This window comes from Panthera uncia (genome assembly GCF_023721935.1).
Source record: "Panthera uncia isolate 11264 chromosome A1 unlocalized genomic scaffold, Puncia_PCG_1.0 HiC_scaffold_17, whole genome shotgun sequence".
In the NCBI taxonomy this organism is placed as follows: domain Eukaryota; kingdom Metazoa; phylum Chordata; class Mammalia; order Carnivora; family Felidae; genus Panthera; species Panthera uncia.
In genome coordinates this window covers 28,905,512-28,931,261 of record NW_026057577.1, presented here as the reverse complement: position 1 = coordinate 28,931,261, position 25,750 = coordinate 28,905,512, and the positions used below count along the sequence as shown (strand labels likewise).

The 25,750-nt window shown below is 39.0% G+C and overlaps 1 protein-coding gene across 1 annotated transcript; it reads right to left on the bottom strand.

Moving 5' to 3' along the window:
• Window positions 1-3,661: 3,661 nt before the first annotated feature.
• Window positions 3,662-15,230, bottom strand: LOC125935518 (F-box/LRR-repeat protein 21). Its single transcript, XM_049649228.1, has 6 exons — window positions 15,169-15,230; window positions 11,706-11,801; window positions 9,106-9,472; window positions 8,536-8,658; window positions 5,258-5,429; window positions 3,662-4,880 (listed from the first exon to the last, which is right to left on the bottom strand). The coding sequence occupies exons 2-6, from the start codon at window positions 11,786-11,788 to the stop codon at window positions 4,237-4,239; spliced, it is 1,389 nt and encodes a 462-aa protein (XP_049505185.1). The 5' UTR covers window positions 11,789-11,801; window positions 15,169-15,230; the 3' UTR covers window positions 3,662-4,236.
• Between the last annotated feature and the right edge of the window lie 10,520 nt (window positions 15,231-25,750).

Here is a 25,750-nt window from a genome sequence, read left to right as displayed (position 1 = left end):
TCATAAATTATGGCATTCCAAGAAAATACATTAGGAAGCACTGGAATGAGAAAGAGGTCTATCTTAACCTGAAGTATCTCCTGGAACCAAGTCAGTCAGCCTCATCTAGCCATATGCATATCGTAGCCACTTATTTCTACACATTATTTTTTTTTAAGTAGGCTTCATGCCCAGCACGGTGTCTAACGTGGGGCTTGAACTCACAACCCTGAGATCACAACCTGAGCCGAGATCAAGAGTCAGATGCTTAACCCACTGAGCCACCCTGGTGCCCCTCTACACATCACTTTACATCTAGATCATTCTTCCTTAGTTATGTTGACAACAGGTAGGAAGGGGAAAAAAGACCATACAACTATTCAAAGGACCAGAAATAACTGGCTCCCTGGATTTTAGTTAGTGAGAAATGAGTAGGTTGATTTATCATTCTGGAAACTTTTCACGAATTTTTGCTTAAATCCTTTTGGAATTCCAGTGAGAAGATTCCATTCTTACAACAGATGTACTAATGGAAAATGTAATTAACTGAACTTTACTAATGGAGAAGTAGCTGCATCTGTATGCTAGGACATACACATACAAATGTTCATAATGTAACTATTTGTCATGGCAAAACCTGAACAACTCACATCCCCATGGACAGCTGATATGAAAAATGAACTGTGTGGTTTAGCACAGAATGGAATAGTGTCTAGAAGTCATAATCAATGAGCCTCAGCTAGACATGACAAAATGGATGAATCACAACAATATAATTTTGAGTAAAAACAAGTACTTAAGGTTACATATAATATGATACTCTTTTTAGAAAGTCAAAATAATTAAAACCAAAACATAATTTTTAGGAACACATACAAGTGTGGTAAGAATATACAAAAAGGAAATCAAGCAAATAATGAAGACTAATTATCTCAGAAGTGAATAAGGGAAACCACACAGAAAAATTTAAGTTCTTGTTATGTCATTGTTGTCATTTTAGAGCTGGGGGGTGATTTCATGAGTATTTATTCTGATATGTTATACTGGTAACAAGACGTGAAGGTGGGTGGTCAAGAAGAACGAGTTAATGAAGACTCAGTTCAGAGTCTCTACTACACAACTGGTTTATCCTCACATCCAGGTAGATATTATTCTTTACCGTATCATGACACTTCATACAAGGCTAACAAGAGTTTGATTCTTAGTTAAAACAAAACCTATAACCAACACTCTCTGGTTTGATCATCTACCTTATTGATCCCTTATGGCCAAATAACTTTAGGTTGTTTCCGGAAATTAAATTTGCTTTCAAAGGACAAAGACTGTGTTCCCACTGAGAACACAAAATAGGCAATAGCATGGAGACTTCAAAGACAGTTTTTAAAGGAGCCCTAAAATGTTTGAACAATAAATAATCAACCTTCTTAAGCGATTGTTTAAAAGACCAAACTCATTGCCCGGAACTGAGAGCTTCCCCAAGAACGCTGCCTTCTGCCTAGAACTGGATAAGCACTCTCATATCTGTTGAATGGAAATGCAAACTTTAGACCCAAGGATTACTCTTATGAAGAACCAGAATACAGCGCCCTCTGGTGCATCAGAGGGTTTTGTTTTTTAATTTCCTTTTCCTTTTAGATCTGGGTGTCAACATCTTCAAAGTATTGTTAAGGTTCAAATGACAGGAAAGTGATAGTACTAAATAACTTATTTTTCCTTTGTGAAATGATAGCAAAATATACTTCAAAAATGGTGTCAGGTTTGATGACTAAATTAGTAACGGAAACAAAATTACTTTTTACTTACAAAATGTTCTGAGTTTTCTGCAGGAAGGTAATTTAATGGAAGGACAAGATAAGTGGCCATTTTAATCTAGAATCCTCTAATCTTAAGTAAACAGTACTTTTCATAAGCTTCCAAAGTAAATGGAGACATCTTCATTAGATAAAGCATCAAAAATACTCTGTATTTTCTTGTCTTGATTTTGGCTATCCTAAAAATGTTTGCTATTCAATTTATAAAGCCAATAAAAGTCAGACCAACCAGGGTCATGTAATTGAGCTGATCAATTTTACTGAGTTGTCTTTGTAAGGGTTATTTTATTGTCTAGTTCACTACGTCTGACTATTGGGTCCCTAAAAACCACCAATTAGAGCAGCAACTGTAAAAGAGGCCACTGGTACTCATTATCGCTCTGCATTAGTAGGTAACAGGGAGAAACTCCATCTTGATCTCCCTTCTTTAGTCCCTCTCTTTGCTCTCTGGTGAAACCACCACTGGCATCCCACCACCTTACCATTCAGGTATATATACTCCTCCCTGACTCCTCCACCATGCCATGTTAGAGTAATACCCGGTGAGACCGAAAGTTTACCTCTTCACTATTTCCACCATCACTCTGATCTTCAACCAGCCCGACCCTCCATCTTGGTTATCCTATTTCCTTTATGTTTGTCCCGTTATCCTAACCAGACTTTGAGTGCCTTCTTATATGCCGCTTCTGTAGTCTCCTGGAATCTTAAGGTATAAAGGACATGCTCTGCAATAGTAACAACTGTCTTTAAGAAACTGGTTTTATTTTTTAACCAGTATATGAGCTCCACTCCCACTTACTGAGGGTATACTAATGTACCACACACCAGTCTGAGAGTCTCAAACACAAAAGTAAATGAGGTAAGATGCCCGCTCTTACACAGCTTGCCCTGAGAAAGAACACGGGGGCAGGGCTGAGAATGCTTGCACAAATACACGCTCTAAAAAAGGCAGATCTAAAATATGCTCTTTTAAAAAAAACTACCACGTACAAACCACAATGTATTCTATTCTAATTTCTTTAACAGGTGAGAATATTTAAAATTTTTTCCTAATTAAAAAATGTTCAGAACTGTAAAGTAATAAACATTTCTTTTTTCTTTTTACTTTAAGTTTAGATGAAGCAACTTTTTAAGTTGCTTTCTGAGAAAGAAACAAGATATTAAGGGAAGGCATAAGGGAACAAGTCTGGAAATGCAAGTACCTAAGTAAAATTTACTAAGAGTCTACTATTTGCTAAGTATTATGCTACATGCTAGCATGCAACAGTGAGCAAAACCCAACAGTGATCTTGCACTGATAAAGCTTACAGTGCAGTAGAATTAACAGATAATAATCATAGAAGCAAATGGCAAATTTCAATAACGCTGAGTGCCACAAACAGAAGTCACAGAGTGTGGAAAGTCAGAAGCTTCCCTGAAGGAATGACATCTAAAGAAAAGATCTGAGGGAGCAAAGACAGTAATCTAAGCAGAAAGAAGAACACATCCTCACGCCCTCTGACTAGAGAGTGCATGGCAGTCTTAAGGAAGTGAAAGACAATGGAGAAGAGCCAAGGGGAAGTTTGGTACAATTAGGGAAATGCCACACTATGTAGGGTCTTGTAGGTCATTTTAAGCATATATCTTCACCCTCAAGTCAATACATAACTACTAAAGAGTTTTAGTTGTGTCACTAATGAAATTAGAAGATCACTTCTGCAAAGGACCTCTGGGACAATTTTAGATACAGAGGATTAGGTCAGTAAATGCTGATTCCCTCCCAAAGACACTCTGCAAAATTTACTTTTTAAATTTTTCAGAAGCATATTTAATCAATGAACAATTAGAATATTTTTATTAACAATTAGTATTAATTTTAATCTAATGCGCATTTTCTCTCAAGCTAATGTAATAAAGAATTCAAAGTGTATTAGAAATTAGAAATCGTTTACTGAATTATAATATGATCTTATATAGTACTAAAAATTAAGTACAATTAAGTCAGCCTCTGTAACTATACTTTTATTTTACTCTTAGTTTTTAATACTACATATCTTGTAAAACACACTAATACCAAGATAAAAGAGAAGTAATTAAAGCAATATAAAGTTATAAACATCATAATTTAGGGATCCGAAGCTCAATATTATAAATTTATTTAGCAAGCTAAAATATCCCTTCGAGGAAGGCTGAGGAACTCATCTACAAACCACTGATAGCGTTTAGCATATCAGCTACCTAATCCACAATACAGGATCTAAGCCCTGTTTATGGATATTTCTCGCTCTTAAAATTTCTCCTACTTTTTTTTCAAATGTTTTTGCTGCAATCCATTAAGACAGTTTGCAAATGTTAATATACCTTACCTAAAATATTTCAACAATGCATCTTAAAATTTACATTTGCATAGACAGAAAGAAGCTTATCTTACCAATAGAAAAAAAAATTAAGAATCTTTGGTAGCTAATTACCAGATAGGCAGGACATCAGGGAACCATATTCTTCCCAAGTATTTGGAGACTTCAGTGTGAATTTCATCTAGGTTATAATTACCATCAGGGATCAAAACGTCTTCCATTATGGAGAGGTGGGTCAGCCTTTTCCCACACCGTCTTACAAAATCAATGAATGCACTGCAACTCACTTCACATTCACTGAGGCCCAAGGCTGTTAAGTTTTTACAGCATTCAGCAATGCAAATAAGTTCATCGTCAAGAGTCTGAAGACCATTAGCACATACCACTAACTCAATTAGTCGTGGACAGTTAAGACCTATCCGGCCTAGAGCTGCTTTGCTTACCGAACGACCAAAATAAAGGTTAGTAACAGGGGTTTCTTCTCTGAAGAATGCCTCAAATTCTTCTTCATATAAAAAGAAATACATAACAACATTAACTCCAGGGGAGTGTTTAATAAGTGCATCCCAACTTTGTTTTTTAATAGTGTGAAATTCAACCTGTCCAGGATTTTCACTCACAACATCAATTCGAAGATGTTCAAGGCGAACATGAGTTTCACTTGAAAGGGCTAGGAGAAGTTCATCACTTAGAATGTAATAATTCAATGCCAATTCTCTAAGGCCTTGACAATGGTCAGCTATACAAAGGATTCCTGCAGGAAACAGGGAAAAACTTTTAAGAACCAAGAATTACTGATACTAATACAACATTTCATAAATCTAAATTTGACATTAGTTATTCATTATTTGCCAAAATAGACATGAAATGATTTCTGAGATGGATGCCAAGATACAGGCATATAATTATATGTAGTAATAAAAAATATATGTATAATAAAATATACCTACGACTAAAATACTTTTAGATGCAATTTAAACTATGCCTAGTTTACAGATTAAGACTTCTTTTGAAAAAATATTACTTTTTCAATTGTTTCATAAGCATGTACTTTTCAGTATGAAATTACATTGTGACTATTAGTATAATAAAAAAAAAAACATCAAAAAAGCTTAAAAAGATATAGTGTACCATCAGATGAAACATGAGGACAGCTACTCATTTTTAGGAGTCTTAGAGTGTCACTATTATTGGCCACGAGAATCTTCAGTGAAGGATCATCCACTGGTGTATCTTCAATTTTGACCGATGATAATGATTTTGAGTTGACAAAAACAACTGTAAGTGCTGACACAAAATGAGACTTCCGCGGCAATAAGGAAAGAATTGTGGAAACATTATTCAAACATCTAAAGCTTCAATCAAATAGGCCATTAAAACTACTTATATCAACACTTACTAACAAAAACACAGTAAAAGCAATCAACATGTTAGTGTTTTTCATGACACCATTAGTCAGTAGAAGACAAAGTATACTTTCATACTTTTACAATTGATAAATGGAATGGTAAGAAAGGAAGAAGGTTTCCAAAATTTCATACACACATCTTCCAATTATTTTCCATCTTAAGAATGTGAGTGCCAATATTAAAAGGATATAATTATATTTATTTCCTAGAAGAGGGGCTAGCAACTTATGATCTGCTGGCCAAATCCAACCTAGTATGTTACTGTATGTCTCTTGAGTTCAGAATGGTTTTTATATTTTTAAGCGGCTGAAAAAAGTTTTGTAAAGAATAATATTTTGTGACATGTGGAAATTATATGAAACTTCCAGTGCTCACAATTAAAGTGTGGCTGGCACACAGCTGTGCTCCTTCACTTACATGCTGTCCGTGTCTGCTTTCACACTACCATGCTGGAGATGAGGAGCTGCAGAACTACAGCCTGTGGAGCCTAAACTACTGACTGTCTGAATCTTTTCAACCCCTGCCATAGAATAAACAAATTTTTCATCTGTTTTATTCACTCCTGTATTTCTAGTACCTAAAATAATATCTGGCACATAGTAGGAGATCAATAAATATTTGTTGATGAATGAGTAAATAAATAAATAAATAATCTTATTCTTTAGTGATATGCCTTTTGTAGAAAATTAAATAAAGACTCCAAAGTGCATACAATTTCAAAATTTTTGACAGATAGCCTGAAAACCAAATCCATGCATGATCATTTTTCCTTTTTCAAAGTCCATCCAGATTCTGCCAAAGGTTCTATTACTCCTATTAGAACGACCAAATTGGAGGGGCCCCTGGGTGGCTCAGTTGGTTAAGCAACAGGCTTTGGACTTTGGCTCAGGTAATGATCTCATAGCTGGTGAGTTTGAGCACCATGTCAGGCATGTCAGGCTCTCTGCTGAGAACTCAGAGCCTCGAGCCTGCTTCAGATTCTTTGTCTCTCTCTCTCTGTCCCTCCCCCGCTTGTGCTCTGTCTCTCTCAAAAATAAATAAACATTACAAAAATTTTTAAAAAAAGAATGACCAAACTGGTTATGTCTCAGTTCATTTATAATCAAGCACACTGGTTTATACTAATTGTAAATTGATGTATATAAATTTTTAAACAGTGGATAGCTAGATCTCTTTACCAAATTTTATTGTGCCAAAAATTATTAGAGAAATACATCACGTTTTCCTTAAGAAATTTAAGGTTTACTTTCCCTTTCATCAACTCTCAATGGACCCTTATGGTCCTGAAGGATGTTTTTAAGCATTGGAGTACACACTTCATTATCGTATCCATATATTCCTTCAGCAAGCACTCTCTACGCCTATGCCTAACAAAATACTGTCCTTGTATTTTATATTTCCTCAGTTTACAAGTGAAAAAAATTGACACTCAAGAGAGATACACAACTTTACCGGAAGCCACTCAACTCATTTAACTGTAAAGGCAGAGCTTGAAAGGAAGTCTGCTAATCACTGTTGCCTCACCCTCGTGACTGCATCAGCTTACCCAGAAAAGAAGCTGATGGGCTGCATTTGAGACAGCTTAGAATCTAACAATTTCAGGCTAATCTGATTCCATCATTCATATACAAGGAAATAACTGTTTAGAAGTAGTAAGTTTCCATCGGATGGCTTATATTACTCTAATCCCCAAATGACCCATTTTCCCTGTCTCTTAAAAAGGTAAACAAGCTAGTGGAAATGCTTGAGAGCCATGACCCAGTTTATGAGAGAGAAGATGCTACTATTCCTCGGTCCTCTTCAACAGGAAGGCTTCCATCAGCCGGTTTTACTGGCACCCGTAATTTAGTGTTTATTACATACCAGGCACTACTTAACTCTAGGTTTACAGTGGTAAATAAACAAAATAGAACCCTTGCCCTCAAAAAACTTACATTTTGTTCTAGGAGAAGAGAATGAACATGCTAAATAAATAAGGTAATTTCAGGCACTGATGAATGTTATAAAGAAAATATTGACATATAGTGGAGTGTAACTGGGGGAGGGGGCACTGTTTTAGCAAAATTGGTCAAGGAATGCTTGTCTGAAGAGATGGCATCCAAGCTGAAGCCTGAATGAAGACAGTTACTAGTTTATGCAGCAGAGACTGCTGACTGCTTCCTAACAACCATTCATCCCTTCTTTTTTGGTAATCCAGTCTCAAGTTTTAGCTGGACACATTACCAGTGAGCTAAGAAATATTCCCCGTCAAACAGAAACCTGATGTGGCCCCACAGCTAAGTGCTGGCCCCTGACATACCAACAGAAGCATTATGTGGTGCTCATGGCTAGCGTCCTTGAAAAGCAGGGGGCGTACCCTTCTTTCCCCACTTCTTCCACCTGGCTGCCTAGAACAGGATGTGATGGCTGGAGCTCAGAAAGCCATCTTGGACGGTGAAAATGAAGAAAATGCCTTAAAGAAAATGGAATGCATGGAAGGGGTTCGAGATCCCAACAGCTTCACCCAGCTATGCTCATGCATAGATTTCTTTAATGTAAGAGAAATAAACTTCAGCCATGTTGTGTAAGCTACTATCGTTTTAGAGTTTCTATTTTATAGAAACCAATATCATCCTAATTGGTATAGTTCATTTAGAATTATGCTGTTCTACCTCCAATGCAGAAGCTATAGAATTACAAGAAAAACATCCACTATTGGCCATACACACTCTATATTCAAAGAAACTAAGTAAGGCACTTGAAAATCCTAAGCACATCTGAATTTTACATTAACGATAGCTACTGTAGAAACAATTATTAAAATTACAAAATATATGTAAAGAATGAAACCATGCATAAGCTATTTCAGCAAAAATACGTGCTAGTCAAGAGAAAACTGCCTCAATTAACTCTCTGAATATAAGGAAGACACCATCTACTTCTAGTAAAAGAATCCTTTTTGCCTAGATTGAAATATTTAAGAACTTTTGTTTATCTCACAAAAAAGCCTGGCATCTTTACCTTTGACACATTCATAAAACTTGGTTTGGCTGTCGAAATCAAGCCCAAGGTCTGGAGAGAGCAGTTTACCAGCTGAGAAAGTATATCACAGGCAGCTTCTGCTGATTCAGTACTACTGTCAACCTACAAAGACAATTTTAAATCTTAATCTCCTGAAGGTAAGTTATCAGAAAATTATTGGCAATATAACTATTTAACAGAATTCAATTGCAAAACTGTATTTATCCCGTCAAGCTATAAAACAAATTAGTATTTTTTCTTTATACAAAAGGTCTCAGACAAAAAGTGAGAAATAGAGCTAGTGACACAGTAACTTTTTAGGTGCTCCATGCTTTCAAATCCTCTACAATGACCTGAATTTTAGTAGTACAATCCAGAGGAAGCAAAATGAAGTTTAAGTTATAGCTCAAGTTCTTTACCTCAATCTATGCAAATAACTACAGAAAAACAGGAAATTGTTCAGAATAAAAATCCTGCAAACTTCATTGACCGCTTCAATATTGGGATCTAGATCTACAAAAAAAATGACATTAACAAAATGCAAGTCGTTCTATTTAACACTTTTCTTACCTTCAAGCTGACATACTGGAGATGGGTAGCATGCTTTTTAATGATCTGCTGAATGAGATCAGGATGTGTAGACTTAAAATATGAAGTTGCTGATTGGTTCAGTTCAAATTCAAACTTTCTCCAAAGGTCAGGAATATGAAAAACTTCATTCCATTTCCTACATACTGAAGATGCCCGGGCCCGATCTATTAAAGGAAGATACTGAAAAATGCGTAATACTACGTGGTGAGGCAAACTCCCCCAGTCTAGAAGAACAGTGTGCATGTGGGTGTGGCTGAGAGAAGAGTAGAACCCAACTTTTGGTTGTTTCACTGCTGGTGAAGACTGGACAATTTTATTCACAACAGATACACTGTTCCTCTTCATTCTGTAAACATCAAAAGATGTTAAGTGATAACACTTTCCTCATTTCCTAGACATGTGTCTTCTAATTGTAAGGATTAACATTAGAAAATGAAAAACAGTTTAACAAATTTTAATAGCAATCTACTTTCCTGCATTGATAGGTACTGCGACATGCTAGGGATATAGAGGTAAGAGAGAACTTGCTCTCAAAGAGCTATGGTCAAATCGTGAAATAGCATGAGAAATGCCATCCCTGAAATTGGGACAAGTCGCACTGGAAGAATAAAGCAATGGTATGTGATTGAGTTTGTGAATGGGAGGGAGTGGTTGGGGAGGCTTCTAAAAGGAAACGTCTATGGAAGCAGTGTGTGTCCCAGGCTCATTCCTGGTCAATTACTGTACTCTTACTAACTTCTACAGAGAAGAAAGCATCACAGTGCAATTGTGCTAACAACTCCTGGGGGTTCTGAAAGACAGTAAAACATAATCAAAAGCATAGGCCTGGAAAAGTCCCAGCCGGGCCATTTACTAACCATGCAATCTTGTCTGAGCAAATTTAAGCCTCAGTTTCCTCATCTGAAGAGCAGGGAGAATAGCAGTACCTCATCTCATAAGGCTGTTGTGAGGATTAGAGTACCCTAAGTACTGGAACATAGTAAAGGCTTAATCATTGTTGCAGTCATTGTTGTTATATTAAATTGTCCAGTGCCTTCTTCTGAACTAATTTCATTTCTTAAATTGAAGCACAATTTTCAGGTGACACCCAGGACAAAGGAGCTCTACTGAAGCTGGACACACCAGGGACAGAGCCTTGTAAGCAATGCACCTGATGCTCAATAGCAAAGGAATGAGTAGTCTTCTCCAACAAAAAGACATGATGAATCTCTAGGTATTAGCCAGCTTGAGACACAACTAAGTTCCAGCAAATTTCAGGTCCAGATATACCCAAGTATATAAGGTTATCTTGTGTGTACGTACATTCTACGTAAGAATCCAAAGTGTTTAAGCACGCAATTATTTCAGAGGCAAAATAATGCTAAGAGTGGTTCTGAACTTTATTTAACTTTGGTAGACTATTTAACCCTCTTTTCATCCCTGAACATTAGAAATATATATATCTCTGTATGATGTGAAACATTTCTTAATTACAGGAGAAAGTTGGATCCCAAAAGCAGGACAGACCTATTAAGTTGCTACAAAAATGAAATGTCATCTTTAGGGTTTGGAAAACTAAAATGAAAAGCAAAAATAGTTGCAAAGGTATATCTCAAGAGCTACCACACACATTTTAGTATGAATCAACCAGTTATGCGCATGACTGAGAAACGGTCCAGTGACATAACATAAAATATATCAAACTGCTGACATCAATAATTCAAAGCTTATTCAAAATATGCTTATTTTTGTTTTCTTTTTCCAAAATACACTTATTTTGAAAGGGCTGACCTACTCTTTAATTTTAATGCCCTAAAATGAAATCCAATGGCCCAAGTAAGGTAAAAGAATGTACAGTGGATCCTAAATTGAGAGCACATTTATAAACATTTTGCCTGTACGTGTTTTATTCGGTAAGCTTACAGAATGTATTGTTAAAATCTTACAAATTATCACCAAGAAAGTTGTCGCTAATATAATCCCTCACTGGAAAAGCAGTGAAACCGAAAGCCAAATGAAAATTTCATCTAAGTATCAGGTTAGAAAACTGCCTTGCAGTTGTAAACAAAGGGATTGTGCTACACATTAAATCTGATTCTACATAACATGGATTGTTTTGTTTATTCAGTAAAATATTAAATTGCCAATTCACTGATAAAATCACCAGAAATAACAGATATTAGATGAATACCAGTAATTCTGTTAAAAATAACATTTCATTTCCCTTTTCCTTGTGTACATTTATTTTCAGAGTATAAAACCCATCCACAAAGTTGGGGTTTTTTTTGTTTTTTTTTTTTTTTTAAGTAGGCTTCATACCCAGCATGGAGCCCAACACAGGGCCTGAACTCATGACCCTGAGATCAAGACCTAAGCTGAGATCAAGAGTTGGACGTTTAAGTGAATGAGCCATCCAGTGCCCCCACAAATCATAAATTTTATACAATCTAGTTCCAGGAAGCACCATTAAAATATATGTTAGAAGGCAAGACAAATTAATCTTTATTAGCTTGAAAACCATGACATAAAAATTCTAACCTAAACATACATGATCATTGAAAAGAATTGGTGATTTCTCTTTCAAACTCCAACTTTCTTACCTAAAGGAGGCTTCCAAGTTATAGTTCACTCCGAACGAACCACATGAAGTAACAGCTGCCATGGGGTACTCACCAACATCCATGTGATTTCACTTCCTAGCTTGGCAAAATACCACAAAAATACATTCATCAGAATATATAAGGAAAAATCCAATAATTCTTATGCTTAGGATATTTAGATACGATCGCATTACGGTGAAGGATTTTGTTTAGCAATTATTGATTCCCAAACAATTATTTTCTACTTGGGAGGAAACCAGTCCATAAAAACAACTCAGCTGGTTAGTGGGAACGTCACCACTCAAAATGAGACTGGAGGTTCTACTCAGAAGGCTGCGATCAATCAGAGAGTTCTGAAAATTCATATTTTAATGAGCATGTATGGAGAGATATTACAGAAAGTTTAAGTAGTCCAAGATTTTATGTAGTTGCTTATGGGCTGTGTTAAATCTTTCAGTTCCAGTTTTTAGGAGCACATAATGCCACTAGAGTAATGATAATTAAATAAGAAGACATAAATTTTTATCAAATATCATTTGACTAGTCTCCTATTAACACATGCTTTTGTGGTTTTTTAAGTTTTTCACTGATGTTGATAGATATAACTGATTCATTCATAATCGATTCATTCCTAACATCTTTGAGGTCTGACCAATTTTAGGCACAGTGACCTACCAGAGTTGGAGGCATTCTATGCACATAGAAGAAAACAGTAACAGGTCTACATCGGGATAAAATTCACTGCCTTGGCATCATGAATAAATGTCGTAAAGTAAAAAATAAATAAATAAATAAATAAATAAATAAATGCATTCTTACTACTTTCATAAACCAAATTCAACTATACAGAGGAGGTGGTGGGGGGCAATCTATTAATCCACTAAAAATTTCTAATAGCTGCTATCTACTACCTGCCAGCTCTCAATTTCTCTCTGAATCCAACTCCTAACACAGAGCTTTGGAGCACAGATAGGGAAAACGTATTTGAGTTTAACATCCACAATTTCATTTCCCCACCACTACCCGTTGTTCTACTACTATCTGAACTACTATTTACAAGCTAATGGCAAGGCTGGTTCTCCCACTTTGTATTCCACTCCGGAAGTAGGCAGAAAGGAGCTACTGGCACATTTTCAAAGGAATATCACAAAAATAAGGGAAAGGTAAATGACCTGTAGTCCCCTCATCAGATGTCACACAATTTTATTTACTGCAGAAAATTTTCTGCTGAGGTATCAAGTTGACTAATTCTGCGTTTGCAGGCCGTTGTGTATGCTGGAGAATACAGCAGTAATCTAGCAAGGGTACCACAACAGTGAATTACTATCTAAAACCCCTAAGAAGATGATAAGTAAGTACCTATCACCGATCAATTCACTGGAATCTTCAGAATCAGATGAACTACTTCCCTGGGTACTGAGGACACTTGTTTGCTGTTTCAGAGTGACTATCTGGAATTGTGAGCCACAGAAGAACATAAAATCAGACTATGGGACCCCATCAAGTGATAAACCAAACTTCCAAAAAAGGATAGCTTGACACTGATCTTTAGTGCAAGTCTCGAGTTTGAAAAGATTTATTAGCATTCAGCAAAGAATGTAACAATGACTCAAAATCCACTTAGTGGCCTAATCACCCTAACCCAATTTCCTTTTTTGTTATCTTTACTAATTTGGCGGAACAGGTGAACATGTGAATTGGATCCTCTAAGAGTATTTAAGAAATCTCCAACAGTATTCTTGAGAAGAACATTCTCAAAGACATTAAATGAACATCTTGAAGCCAATCTGGTGGCAGCAATGGAAACAACTATCTTTTGCATCATCACTTCTTCCAGAATTGGTTAAATGAATACACAGGAAGTATTTTAGAAAGTTTCAAGTTTTCAGTCATCACAATGCTAGAAATACTGTGTGAATATTACAGATAACAGAAGATTCAAAACTACCTAAAACCCTAGACAAAGTTGTTGGAAGCAGCAACATGAAAATGAACAGAAATTATTATCAAATGTCCTTTATTTAAGCTGCTTTCTAAAACAGCAAACTAGAAATCTCATTGCTGCTACCACAGATTAAAAGGCATCTGCTAAGGGGTCTGAAATCCTAATCATGGGTGCAATGACAAGAAAGGTGGGGCCTGGACAGATGGGCTGAAGATCAGCTTTAAAACACATAGCTTTCTTTTTTTGTTTATTTTTTTATTGTTTTAATGTTTATTTGTTTTTTTTTGGGGGGGGGGGGAGGAGGAGAGGGAGACACAGAATGGGAAGCAGGCTCCAGACTCTGTCTGAGCTCTCAGCACACAGAACCTGATGGTGGGGCTCAAACCCACATCGTGAGATCATGACCTGAGATGAAGTCAGATGCTTAACTGACTGAGCCACCCAGACACCCCAAAAAACACATGGCTTTCTAATGGAAGAGTCAATTATGCTAAGGGCCAACATTTCTTCCCCAGAGTTTATCATCCAGGTAGAAAACAAAACATAATTTTTTAAGAAATATTGTAAAAAATATTTACAGTCTTTGCAATCCACATGACCTCAGCTGCCTTCTAAATCTAAAAACTGCAATTTCAAAAAAATATGAAAATCAATTACAGTATCATCGAGGGTTCAATAAGACAAAAAGAAGTATTATGTCAAATAAAATCTTTCCTAAAGCAGTGATTCCAGCATTTTGGTGTTCTCACCACTGATTTAGCAATTTTTTATACTCTCTCAAAAGTCTCTCTGTGCCCTTAAGATATGCTTATTGAAAAAAAAAACTTTAAATTTTAAAATAGGCATGTTTCCTTTGAATGACTCATAGGAAAACTGAAATTTTCCAAATATGTGTAGATTGAAAACACCTTTTGAGATGCAAGGAGAGGGTTATATAGAACCTGAACTGGGCAATCTGTTAGAATCCCTGGATGGAGGAGGGCTGTGTAAGCTTTTTACTCTCCTTCCCCATCCCCAACCTCTGCAGCCAGACTCTGAAAGAGAAAAGGCAGGCCAGGTCCCAGACCAGGAGAAGCCTTCGGAACTGGGGAGGGTCCAAGACCTAACAGTTAAAACAAAGGATTCAAGAAAGCATTTTGCAACATTTTTTTTTTTTTTTCCTGAGAAAATCCTCCTAATCCATTCAACTTCACATTTTGGGAAAAGTTTCCGGGCACACGGGCCAAGACAAAACGAGTCCCCTTTGAGTGCAGAATGTCCCAAGTCGCGGGAAAGGTCTAAGTCTACCTCTGTCTCGGACATCTCTTTATGGCAAACATAAACTCCGCCGCTACCCTCCCGGAACCTCCCCCCCTCCCCCCCCCCCCCCCCCCCCCCCCCCCCACCCCGGCAGTCGCGCAAAAGCGAACACGCGGACCCGTGACCACTGCGCATTTTCCGCAACTACCGTAAAAACAATATCCCCGAGTGCGCGCCCGACGGCCGCGGGAGGCTGCGGACGGCCCTCTCAAAGCTTACCCTCCACAGAGGAAGAAAATTACTGAATTCGCGCACGCGGGTCCTGCGCAGGGCCCTATGGAAAGACACACACGTGAGGAGCGAACCACCCGAGGCTGTAAAACCCGCCAGACGACCCCACCTCGGGGCAAATCAAATGCCGGGTTTGCGAGGCGCCTGGGGGCCGGGATCCGGGGTGCGGCCGCTCCTCGGGGCTCCCGCCACCCCCCAGCCTCGGGCGACCCCCGCGGGGATGCCAGGTCACGCCTCCTCATGCCCGGAATAAAGCGCGGGGACCGCCGGCGCCTCCGGGTCTCCACCCGCCGGAAGCAGGACCCGGCCTCCGGCCCGCGTCTCCTTCTAAGCAGGAGGAGGCGCACTCCTCGAAGACCACCGCGACCCCCACAAGGAAATGCTACCTTCACGCACGTAACCTCGGGGCTTGCAGCGCGCGCGACTCGGCGGCGTCCCTGGGCCGTGCTGCTCGACAGGACCCGCCCACCCCGACGGCGCTCCGGTGTCCCTCCCCCACCCAGAGCTGGCGGCGCCGGGTAGCGGACCGAGACCCCTGAAGCAGCCGGTGTCCTCCACCCTAGCCCCGCCCAGGCCCCGCGTCCGCCCCTCCTCGCATGCGCCCAGCCCCGCCTTTCTCGAGAGGGGGACGCGCCCGAGTGCGCACCTGCTCCGTGATCCCCGGGGCGCCTCCCTAGGCGATGAGTGGGAGGTCATCTGCCTGCTGCTCTTTAGCTACACCTCTGTGACCACAAACGCCGTAAAACTGACGCCCAACCAAATAGTTCCAGTTTCTAGAAAAAAACCTCCCAGAAAAGAGCACACCTTTATTAATATACAAATACCTGAAACTTAAAATATCAAAAGTGGTAACCGCTGGATGTTAAATATGTGTGTATTACCTCCCTGTCCTATGCCACATCTCATTCCCTGGGGCTAACCACTGCAATCCATTGTGTAAACTACCTGAGCTTCAATACATACACCAAAAAAGGACACAGAGGTGAGGATTTTATTACTTTTTCTTAATCATTAGTTGTGTTTTTTTTAAGTCTGAGGTCAGACTATGCATAATATTCTGGAACTTCCATTGTTGCTTATCATGGACATAGTTCCAAATTGACACAAATTGTTTCCCCAGATTTTTTTTTTCCAACAGCTTTATTGAGGTGTAATGGACAAACCACATATACTTAAAGCATGGAATCTGGTAAGTTTTGACATCCTTGAAACAATCACTACAATCAAGATAATGAATACATGCATATCTTCCAAAAGTTTCTTTATGCCTTTCTGTAATCCCTCCTTCATCTCCTCCCCCATCAGCTTTCTGACACTATACATTAGTTTGCATTTTCTCAAATTTCTCAAAAATCATTTCTCAAAAAATCATTTCTCAAATGATTTCTCAAATCGAGTCATAGAGTATGTACTTATTTTTACCTGGCTGTTTTCACTCAGCATAATTGTATTGAGACTTATCCATGTTACTGGATGTATCATAGGTAATTTTTCTTTTTGTTGCTGAGTAGTATTCCATTGTGTGGGTATACCACAATTTGGGTATCCATTCACCTGAAGATGGATATTTGGATTATTTCTAGTTTGTGACTGTTACAAAACAAAGCTGCTGTGAGCATTATTGTACGTATTTTTGTATATGGTTATGCCTTCATTTCTCTTCGGTAGATACCCAGGAGTGGAATAGCTGCGCTGTATATAAGGCATATGTTAATCTTCTAAAGACTGGCAGTATGTTTTCCAAGGAGGCTATTTTACATTCCTGCCTACAGTTTATTGGAGATCTATTTCTATCACATCCAAACCCACACTTAAAAAAATTTTTTTTAATGTTTATTCATTTTTGAGAGAGAGGGAGACACAGAATCTGAAGCAGACTCCAAGCTCTGAGCCTGTCATAGGGCTCGAACTCATGAATCGTGACATCTTGACCTGAGAGGAAGTCAGATGCTCAACTACTGACTGAGCCACCCAGGCCACCCAATGTTGATTTTTTCATGTAGTTATTTACTATCTTTACATTTCCTTTGGTGAAGAGTTTATTCAAATCTTTTGCCTAATTTTAATACGTTGGCTTTTCTCATTATCGAGTTTGGAAAATTGTTTATATATTCTAGGTACAACTCCTCTATCAGATATATGACTGTTAGAAGCTAGGGGAGGGACTAGAAAGTATTGCCCAAACCAAGAATGCATTTTGAGACTGAAAAATGAAGGAGGCCTCACCATACAGTTAACACAGAGGTTTTTTTCAGGGTAACTTACAGACAAGGAAGATCTGCTGGGCAACAGTCCAGCTGTGCAATTATTCTCCATAAAGTCTGGACTGTAGACCTTAGTCTACAGATTTTATAGTGCAAGGGAACTGGCAGAAGGGCACTGTAGTGAGATAGAAGGGTTCATGTGTATTTCAGGGGGTTTATGTGCATTTAATGGGCATCAAAAATTCTATTAGATCTCGTGGCACCATCTGTATGACAGGAAGGGGAGAGACTATCTCCAACAAATTCAGGAAAGGGAGAGACAAATTCAAGGAGAGCCAAAGCAAGCTTCCCCCCATCCTGGCCTTGGTGGGCATTTCTAAGGTAAGTATATTAATCTCCAAGGGGTCCCAGGACATGAAGCCCAACAGTTGGGGGAGAGAGGAGTCATCAATGGGACATGAACAAACAAATAGAGCACTAAAGGTGGAGTTAATACTGCTGACTCTCTTACATAGGACTTATAACTACTTTTCATCCCAGTCTGTGGCTTGACTTTTTCCTCTTCTTTTGAAGAGCGTAAGTTTTAATTTTGATAAAGTTCAGGTTATCAGTTTGTTCTTTTATGGATCGTGATGTCAAAACTAAGAAATCTTTTCCTAAGCCAAATTCACAAAGATTTTCTCCTAAACTTGGTCTGCGAGTGTTCCTCAAAATGAGCAAACATTCAGGGACACCTGGGTGGCTCAATCGGTTGAGCTTCTGACTTCGGCTCAGGTCACAATCTCACAGTTCGTGGGTTCGAGCCCCACATCGGGCTCTGTGCTGACCGCTTGCTCAGAGCCTGGAACCTGCTTCAGATTCTGTGTCTCCTCTCTCTGCCCCTCCCCCGCTCACACTTTGTCTCACTCTGTTTCTCAAAAATAAATAAATGTAAAAAAATTTTTTTCTAAATAAAAAGAAAGATGAGCAAACATTTCTGATAAAATTTTACTTGATAAACAAGGGATGTCTTGCAATACCAGTGGTATGTGATCCCAAATGTCACATGATCACAACTGAGCCAATAGTTCTTGAAATTCACTTTGATATACACATGCTTTGGATGACAAGGATGTTTGGGGCAGGAATTATGCTCATAAACCAAGGTTTTACTGTACTTCATTTCAAACTAAGGAGCACAGAATTATGCTAGGAATAATTTTTTTTTTTTAAACAGCAGTTTTGTGTAGTAATTTTGTCACACTTTGAGCAGATAGTGATTCTAGCAGTGGGAATCAGTATAGTCTAGGTTATTCTGCAGGAACAAACAACTGCAAATCACAGGGATTTAACACCACAGAGGTTTAATTCTCAGTAATACGACATTTCTTTCACAATTCAGCTGAAAGCTCTGGGCCCTGTTGTCTTCTTTCCAGGATCAGGGAGGATGGAGTGGTTCGTACCTAGCAAGTTGTCATTTTGTCACAAAGGGAAAGAGAGAGTGGGATGAATATACTGCAATTTCTGCTTCTAACCATATGTCAATTCCACTCTTATTGGCAAAAGCTAGTCAAAATGGCCATGCCTACCTTTAAGTGGGTAAGAAAATGTAACCTTACCACATGCCTAGGAAGGAGAAACCTGTAATGTTTGGGAACAGCCAGAATGACTGTCACATTGGTAAAAATGTACAACCCAAATCTCACCAAAAATATTCTCATGTATAAAAAGATATCTCATTTTGGGGAGTTTTATAATGTTTGGAGAGGGGTTCGGGTGCCTGGGTGGCTCAGTGGGTTGGGCATCTGACTTTGGCTCAGGTCATGATCTTGTACTCCATGAGTTCAAGTTCCATGTTGGGCTCTGCACTGACAGCTCGGAGCCTGAAGCCTGCTTCAGATTCTGTCTCCCTCTCTCTCTCTGCCCCTACCCCGCTTGCACTCTCTCTCTCAAAAAAAAAAAAAAAAAAAAAAAAAATTAAGTTTGGGGAGGGGTAGTTCCTAAGACAGCAGTCACTCCTGATACCGACAGTAGATATCAGGGCTCTCCAAGACCACCCTGCTTCTGACACCAATTACAAGCTCAGGGGTCCCCAAGACCACCCTCAGACTGAAAATTCAATATATTCAATATAAGGACTAACACAAATCAATGAAAGCTGTTATACTGTTATGATTTATTACAACAAAAGGCTACAGATTAAAGTCAATGAAGGAAAGAGATGCATGGGGCAGAATCCAGGAGAGTTCCAGATGTGAGCTACCAGTTGTCATTTCCTGGTGGAGTCGTGGACTGTACTGACTTCTCCAGGCAACAATGTATGACGATATGCATGGAGTACTGCCAGGCAGGGAAGCTCACCTGAGCCTTATTGTCCACAGATTTTACTGGGGCTGGGTCACGTAGACATGGTTGACTGTGTGGCTGACCTTTATTTAGTCCATAGCCCCTCCAGATGTTGAGATGAGACCTCCCGGCCCAAAACCCTCACCATAAATCACATTGTTAGACTATTTGGTGTGGCCCAAAGTTCCAGATACACAAAGATACTCTTATCAGGCCGAACATTCCAAGGACTTGGATCATACCATAGGAGCTGAGGATAAAGCCCAGGCCTCTCTTTGGGTAAGGATAATTCTTAACTACACAGAGTTAAATCATATTAGATTAAACATGATTTCAGAACTCTGCAATGAAATTGCCTATGTACCCCATTGGGAAGAAAAATGCATTTGAATTATGTCAGTAATATTTGCTACCTAATAAAAAGTCTTTATTTTTGACAATGTGACAGGGAAAAAAATGCCTAATTTAATTAATTTGTCCACTTCGCAGAGAAAAATTCAGATACATTTCCCACTTTTTTCCTCTCACACATTGCCAAACACAATACCTACATAAAAAGATACTTGCTTTGTTATTCCTGAGTGGCTCAGTCAGTCAAGCGTCTGACTTCAGCTCAGGTCATGATCTCACGGTTAGTGCGTTCAAGCCCCGTGTCAGGCTCTATGCTGATAGCACAGAGCCTGCTTCAGATCCTCTCTCTGCCCCTCCTCTGCTTGCTCTTTCTCTCTCTCAAAAATAAATAAACATTAAAAGAAAACGAGATTTGCTTTGTTACAGTTTGTCTCAGTTGAGTACAAACATGCTCTGAAGATCCATCCTGCCTTTCTTTTAAGAATTCGGATTTTCAATATTTAAAAAGATAATCTATTTTCCAAATATTCTAAATATTTTCTAAAGATTCAGCTTTCACTTCATATTCTTTTAGATTAAGTTTCCCCAAAGGAAGTAAAGGAACCATTTAACTTTACCGAAAAGGTAAGGCTATTCATTTTAAGCCACAAATGCCAGCGACGTCTCTGTAAATGTGGCAGAATTTGCTGCTGTTTTCACGGTATTCAGACATGGCACGAAGCCCCTGTAAGTAGGAGGAATTATGAAATGAGCACTTCTAAATGGGTCAGAGTTAGTCATCACTGACAACATTCATTCAAAGCCATTGCCTGTTTTGAAGGGTGAATAAAATCATGAGGATTAAGTGGATCTCACGATTTCCTTAATCCCACATTTTATCAGGTGTGAAGTAGCCTTGTATTCTTCTGGTCTCATGGGTCTGAACTTTTCATTTCTTTTTTTTTTTTTTTTAATGTTTATTTATTTTTGAGAGAGACAGAGACAGGATGCGAATGGGTTAGGGGCAGAGAGAGAGGGAGACACAGAATCCAAACCAGGCTCCAGGCCTTGAGCTGTCGGCACAGCGCCCGATGCAGGGCTCGAATTCATGAGCCGTGAGATCATGACCTGAGCCGAAGTCAGTCACTGAAGTCAGTCGCTCAACCCACTGAGCCACCCAGGCGCCCCTGAACTTTTCATTTCTTAAAACAAAGAAGCAAAGTTATTTTTTAAGCTGTTGCTTTTCACTTAGGCTTTTCTAGTCAAGCCTTTACACTGCAAAGTCTTTAAAATGAAATGTACTGAATTAGGTTTTCCAACTTTGTAGATTACCTGGTTTTAAAAGCTGTAATTCAAGTAAAAAATTCTGCAAATACCTGCAAATACCTGGTTTTAAAAGCTGTAATTCAAGTAAAAAATTCTGCAAAATTTTGTTTTAAAAAGCAATGAATGCAATTATTGTCTGGTTTTGTTTAACTAACATTTCATGTAAATACTTTGTCAATCTAGAGGTCATTTTTTGCAGCCATTTTATTTATGAAAGGTAAAACCTGTATTGTTAATTTGATTGTCAGCACAAATCTGGGATCACTGAGAGAAACAGGGACAGTCATTCCAAATAATTTAATAAAAGTAGGTTAGTAGGTCATGTTTTCTAGCTGTTCTGGTGGCCAGCCATTTTTGAGGGCATTTCAAAAAGTAGTCATTAATAAAAATGAAAATTTCTTAGTATTTTTAACAAACGGAACATTCTAACACTGAGCTGTTTTTCTTATTAAAAAACAGTAAACCCTTTCAAAATACTAAATTTAAATTTCTTCATTTATGGCAAGCTTTCCTGGGCTAATTCAAAATCTTTTAAAAACGACATATCTAAAATTAAAAATTAAGTACACAGCAGTTTAATTTGACTTTGTTTTCCCTAATGATTATTGTTCACTAACATAAGGAATATACTGCATTGCCAGTCAATTGCAATGAGATCATAAATTAGAAATGTCAGAGGAAATAGAAAAATACTGCGATATTTAATAGAAGTAACATTTAAAATGCCATAGGATAGCAGTAAACCGCGGGCAAACAAACTAATCAAGTACTCGAACAGAAATAGGGCAGCTCTTTACTACCAAAGAGCTCTTTGCTACCAAGTTATTAAGGAGACACTGAAAAACAGGCTCCCAAACATGGACAAAGTTTCCCAATCAGCAATGATGGTAACCAATCCAGGAGAGAAGAGCAGTACAAAATAACAAACTGTGAGCCACAGTCATTTGTGCAACACAGGTAGGTGCTCACAATGATAAAGGAAACTCACATCACCGCTGCACGCACGCACACACACACACACACACACACACACCTCCCACACGGCTGCTTGACAGTGGTGGTAATCACATTAATTACAACAGTAGAAATTAAAACAGAGCACAGCAAGGCTGATTTTTCCATTTCTCTGTAAGGACTCCCTGTATGGAGTAAAAGTATAAAGCTCAACATTTTACAGGGAGAGTTATATCTTCAAATCTTTTCTATGAGTATTCCTATTTGCACCTTTCAAAAATAGGATGAGGTATGCAGAACATGTACAGATAAAAATCTAAGCAAAACCACTTTCCTGTCCACATGTATATCCTGTACTTAGAATGGCATGGGATCTAAGATGGGCTTTGGGGGAAAGCCCAGGCTTTTGAGAATGCACACAGCTCTGGGTTTAGGGGGAATGACTTTCCTCTCAAAGGAGGGAGCAGATCTCCTGTGCGAGAGCTGAAGCTATTTTCTTCCCACAGTGATGATTCAAAGCATATGTACCCATTTGGGTTGAATCATAGTAAAAGAGTGTGTTTAGATCCTCAAACTCTTGTTAAGCATCTTTGCTCTTATGCTTCATAAAAAGGGTTTTCTCTTCGGAGAAAATTTTGTTACCCATCTTCCTTTCTCAACATCAATCATACCTTCTTACCTTTAGGGAACTTTTCCAATCTCTGAGAGGAAATCACGACATCGTCCACTAGTGAGTGAAGTGTGTTTCATTAAGAGCAAATTGCTGTTGAGTCATATCCTGAAAGCGAGTCGTTACTTTTAGCAGGATTATTATACAGGGGCTTCAGAAGAGAACCCAGTCAAGCTCTTATTATATTGATGTATTTCCCTTTGGAACAGAGTTTTCATTTTCAATCCAGAAAAATTCACAAACATGAAACTTGTAGAATGACGTACGTAGGTTGCTTTAACAAGTGGTATTGATGATGCATCTACTTCATTGACTCTTAAATATAATTTAGTTGTACTTCCTTAAATTAATTACAGGCATACCTTAGAGATAGCGCAGGTACAGTTCTGGACCACAGTGATAAAGCAAATATCACAATAAATTGAATCAAATGAACTTCTTGGTTTCCCAGTGCAAGTTACTGGGGGACACTGAAAAACTGGGCTCACAAACCTGAACATGAAGGTGTGTCAATCAACCATGATGGTAACCAATTCAGGACAAGCAACAGTACAAAGGAACAAACCATGAGCCACCAAGTCATCTGTTGTGCAACACAGCTAGGTGTTCACAATAATCATGTTCACTACAGCTCACATTGTTTAAAAGTTGTGTTTACACTATACTGTGGTCTATTAAGTGTGCAACAGCATTGTGTCTAAAAAATGTATATGCCTTAACTTAAAATACTTTGTTATTGGGGCGCCTGGCAGTTTAGTTGGTTAAGCATCCAACTCGACTTCAGCTCAGGTCATGAGTTTGAGCCCCGCATCAGGCTCTGTGCTGACAGCAAGGAGACTGCTTGGGAATCTCTGTCTCCTCTCTTTCTCTCTCTGCACCCCACCCCAACTCGTGCAGGCTCTCTCTCTTGCTCTCTCTGTCTCTCTCAAAAAGAAATAAACTTTAAAAATAATTAAATAAATAAAAACACTTCATTGCTAAAAAATGCTAACCATCATTGAGCCTTCAGTGAGTTGGCATCATTTTGCTGGTGGAGGGTCCAACTGCAATGCTGATGGCTGCTGACTGATCAGGCTGGCGGTTGGTTGCTGAATGCTGGGGTGGTTGTGGCAGGTTCTTAAAGTAAGACAACAATGATGTTTGCCACACTGATGGACTCTTCTTTTTATGAACAATTTCTTTCTAGCATGTGATGCTGTCTGACAGCATTATACCCTCAGCAGAAGTTCTTTTGAAACTGAAGCCAATCCTCTCAAACCCTGCCACAGCTTTATCGACTACGGGTATGGAATATTCTAAATCCTTTGTTGTCATTTCAACAATCTTCACAGCATCTTCACCAGGAGTAGATTCCACCTCAGGAAACCACTTTCTTTGTGCATCCATGAGAAGTCACTCCTCATTCATTCAGGTTGTCTCACGAGATGACAGCAATTCAGTCACATCTTCAGGCTCCACTTCTAATTCTGTTCTCTTGCTGTTTCCACCACATCTGCAGTGACTTTCTCCACTGAAGTCTGAAACCCCTCACAGTCATCCAGGAGGGCTGGAATCAACTTCTTCCAAACTCCTGTGAATGTTGATAGTTTAACCTCTTCACATGAATCACCAATATACTTAATGGCATCTAGAATACTGAATCCTTTCCAGAAGGTTTTCAATGTGCTTTTCACAGATCCAGCTATGGGGGAATCACTATCTATGGCACCTAGGGCTTTACAACATATATTTATTTATTTTATTTTTTTTAATCTTTATTTTTGAGAGAGAGAGAGAGAGAGACAGAGCATTAGTGGGGGAGGGGCACAGACAGAGGGAGACACAGAATCTGCAGCAGGATCCAGGCTCTGAGCTGTCAGCACAGAGCCCGACGCGGGGCTCGAACCCACGAACCGTGAGATCATGACCTGAACTGAAGTCAGACGCCCAACTGACTACACCACCCAGGTGCCCCTACCACATGTATTTCTTAAAGAATAGGACTTGAAAGTCAAAATGACTCCTTGATCCACGGACTGAAGAATGGATGTGGTGTTAGCAGGCAGGAAAACAACATTAATCTCATTCTACATCTCCATCGGAGCTCTTGATTACCCAGGTGCACTGTCAATGCACAATAATATTTTGCAGGGAGTCCTTCTTTTCTGAGTGGTAGGTCTCAACAGGAAGCTTAAAACATGCAGTGAACCATGTGGTAAACAGACGTGCTGTCACCCAGGCTTTGTTGTTCCATTTAGAGAGCACAGGCAGAGTCAATTTAGCATGACTCGAGGGCCCTACGATACGTGGAATGGTACACGAGCATTAGCTGCAACTCAAAGTCACCAGCTGCATTCGCTCCTAACAAGTGAGTCAGCCTGTCCTTTGAAGCCAGGCATGGACTTCTCTCTAGCTATGAAAATCCTAGATGGTATCTTTTTCCAAGAGAAGGCTATTTTATCTACTTTTGGTAAAACCACCTTCACAAACTGCCTCAGTTAGATCCCCCGGGAAAACCTGTTGTACTTTCCGTATCAGCATACGCTGCCTCACCTGCACTTTCATGCCATGGAGCTTGCTTCTTTCCTTAAACCTAATAGCATCAGACTTTTCTTCTGCAGCTTCCTCACCTCTGTCAGCCTTCATAGAATTGAATAGAGTTAGGGCCTTACTCTGGATTAGGCTTCGGCTTAGTGGAATGTTGTGGCTGGTTTGATCTTCTATCCAGATGACTTCAACTTTCTCCATACCAGCAATAAGACTGTTTTGCTTTCATATCATT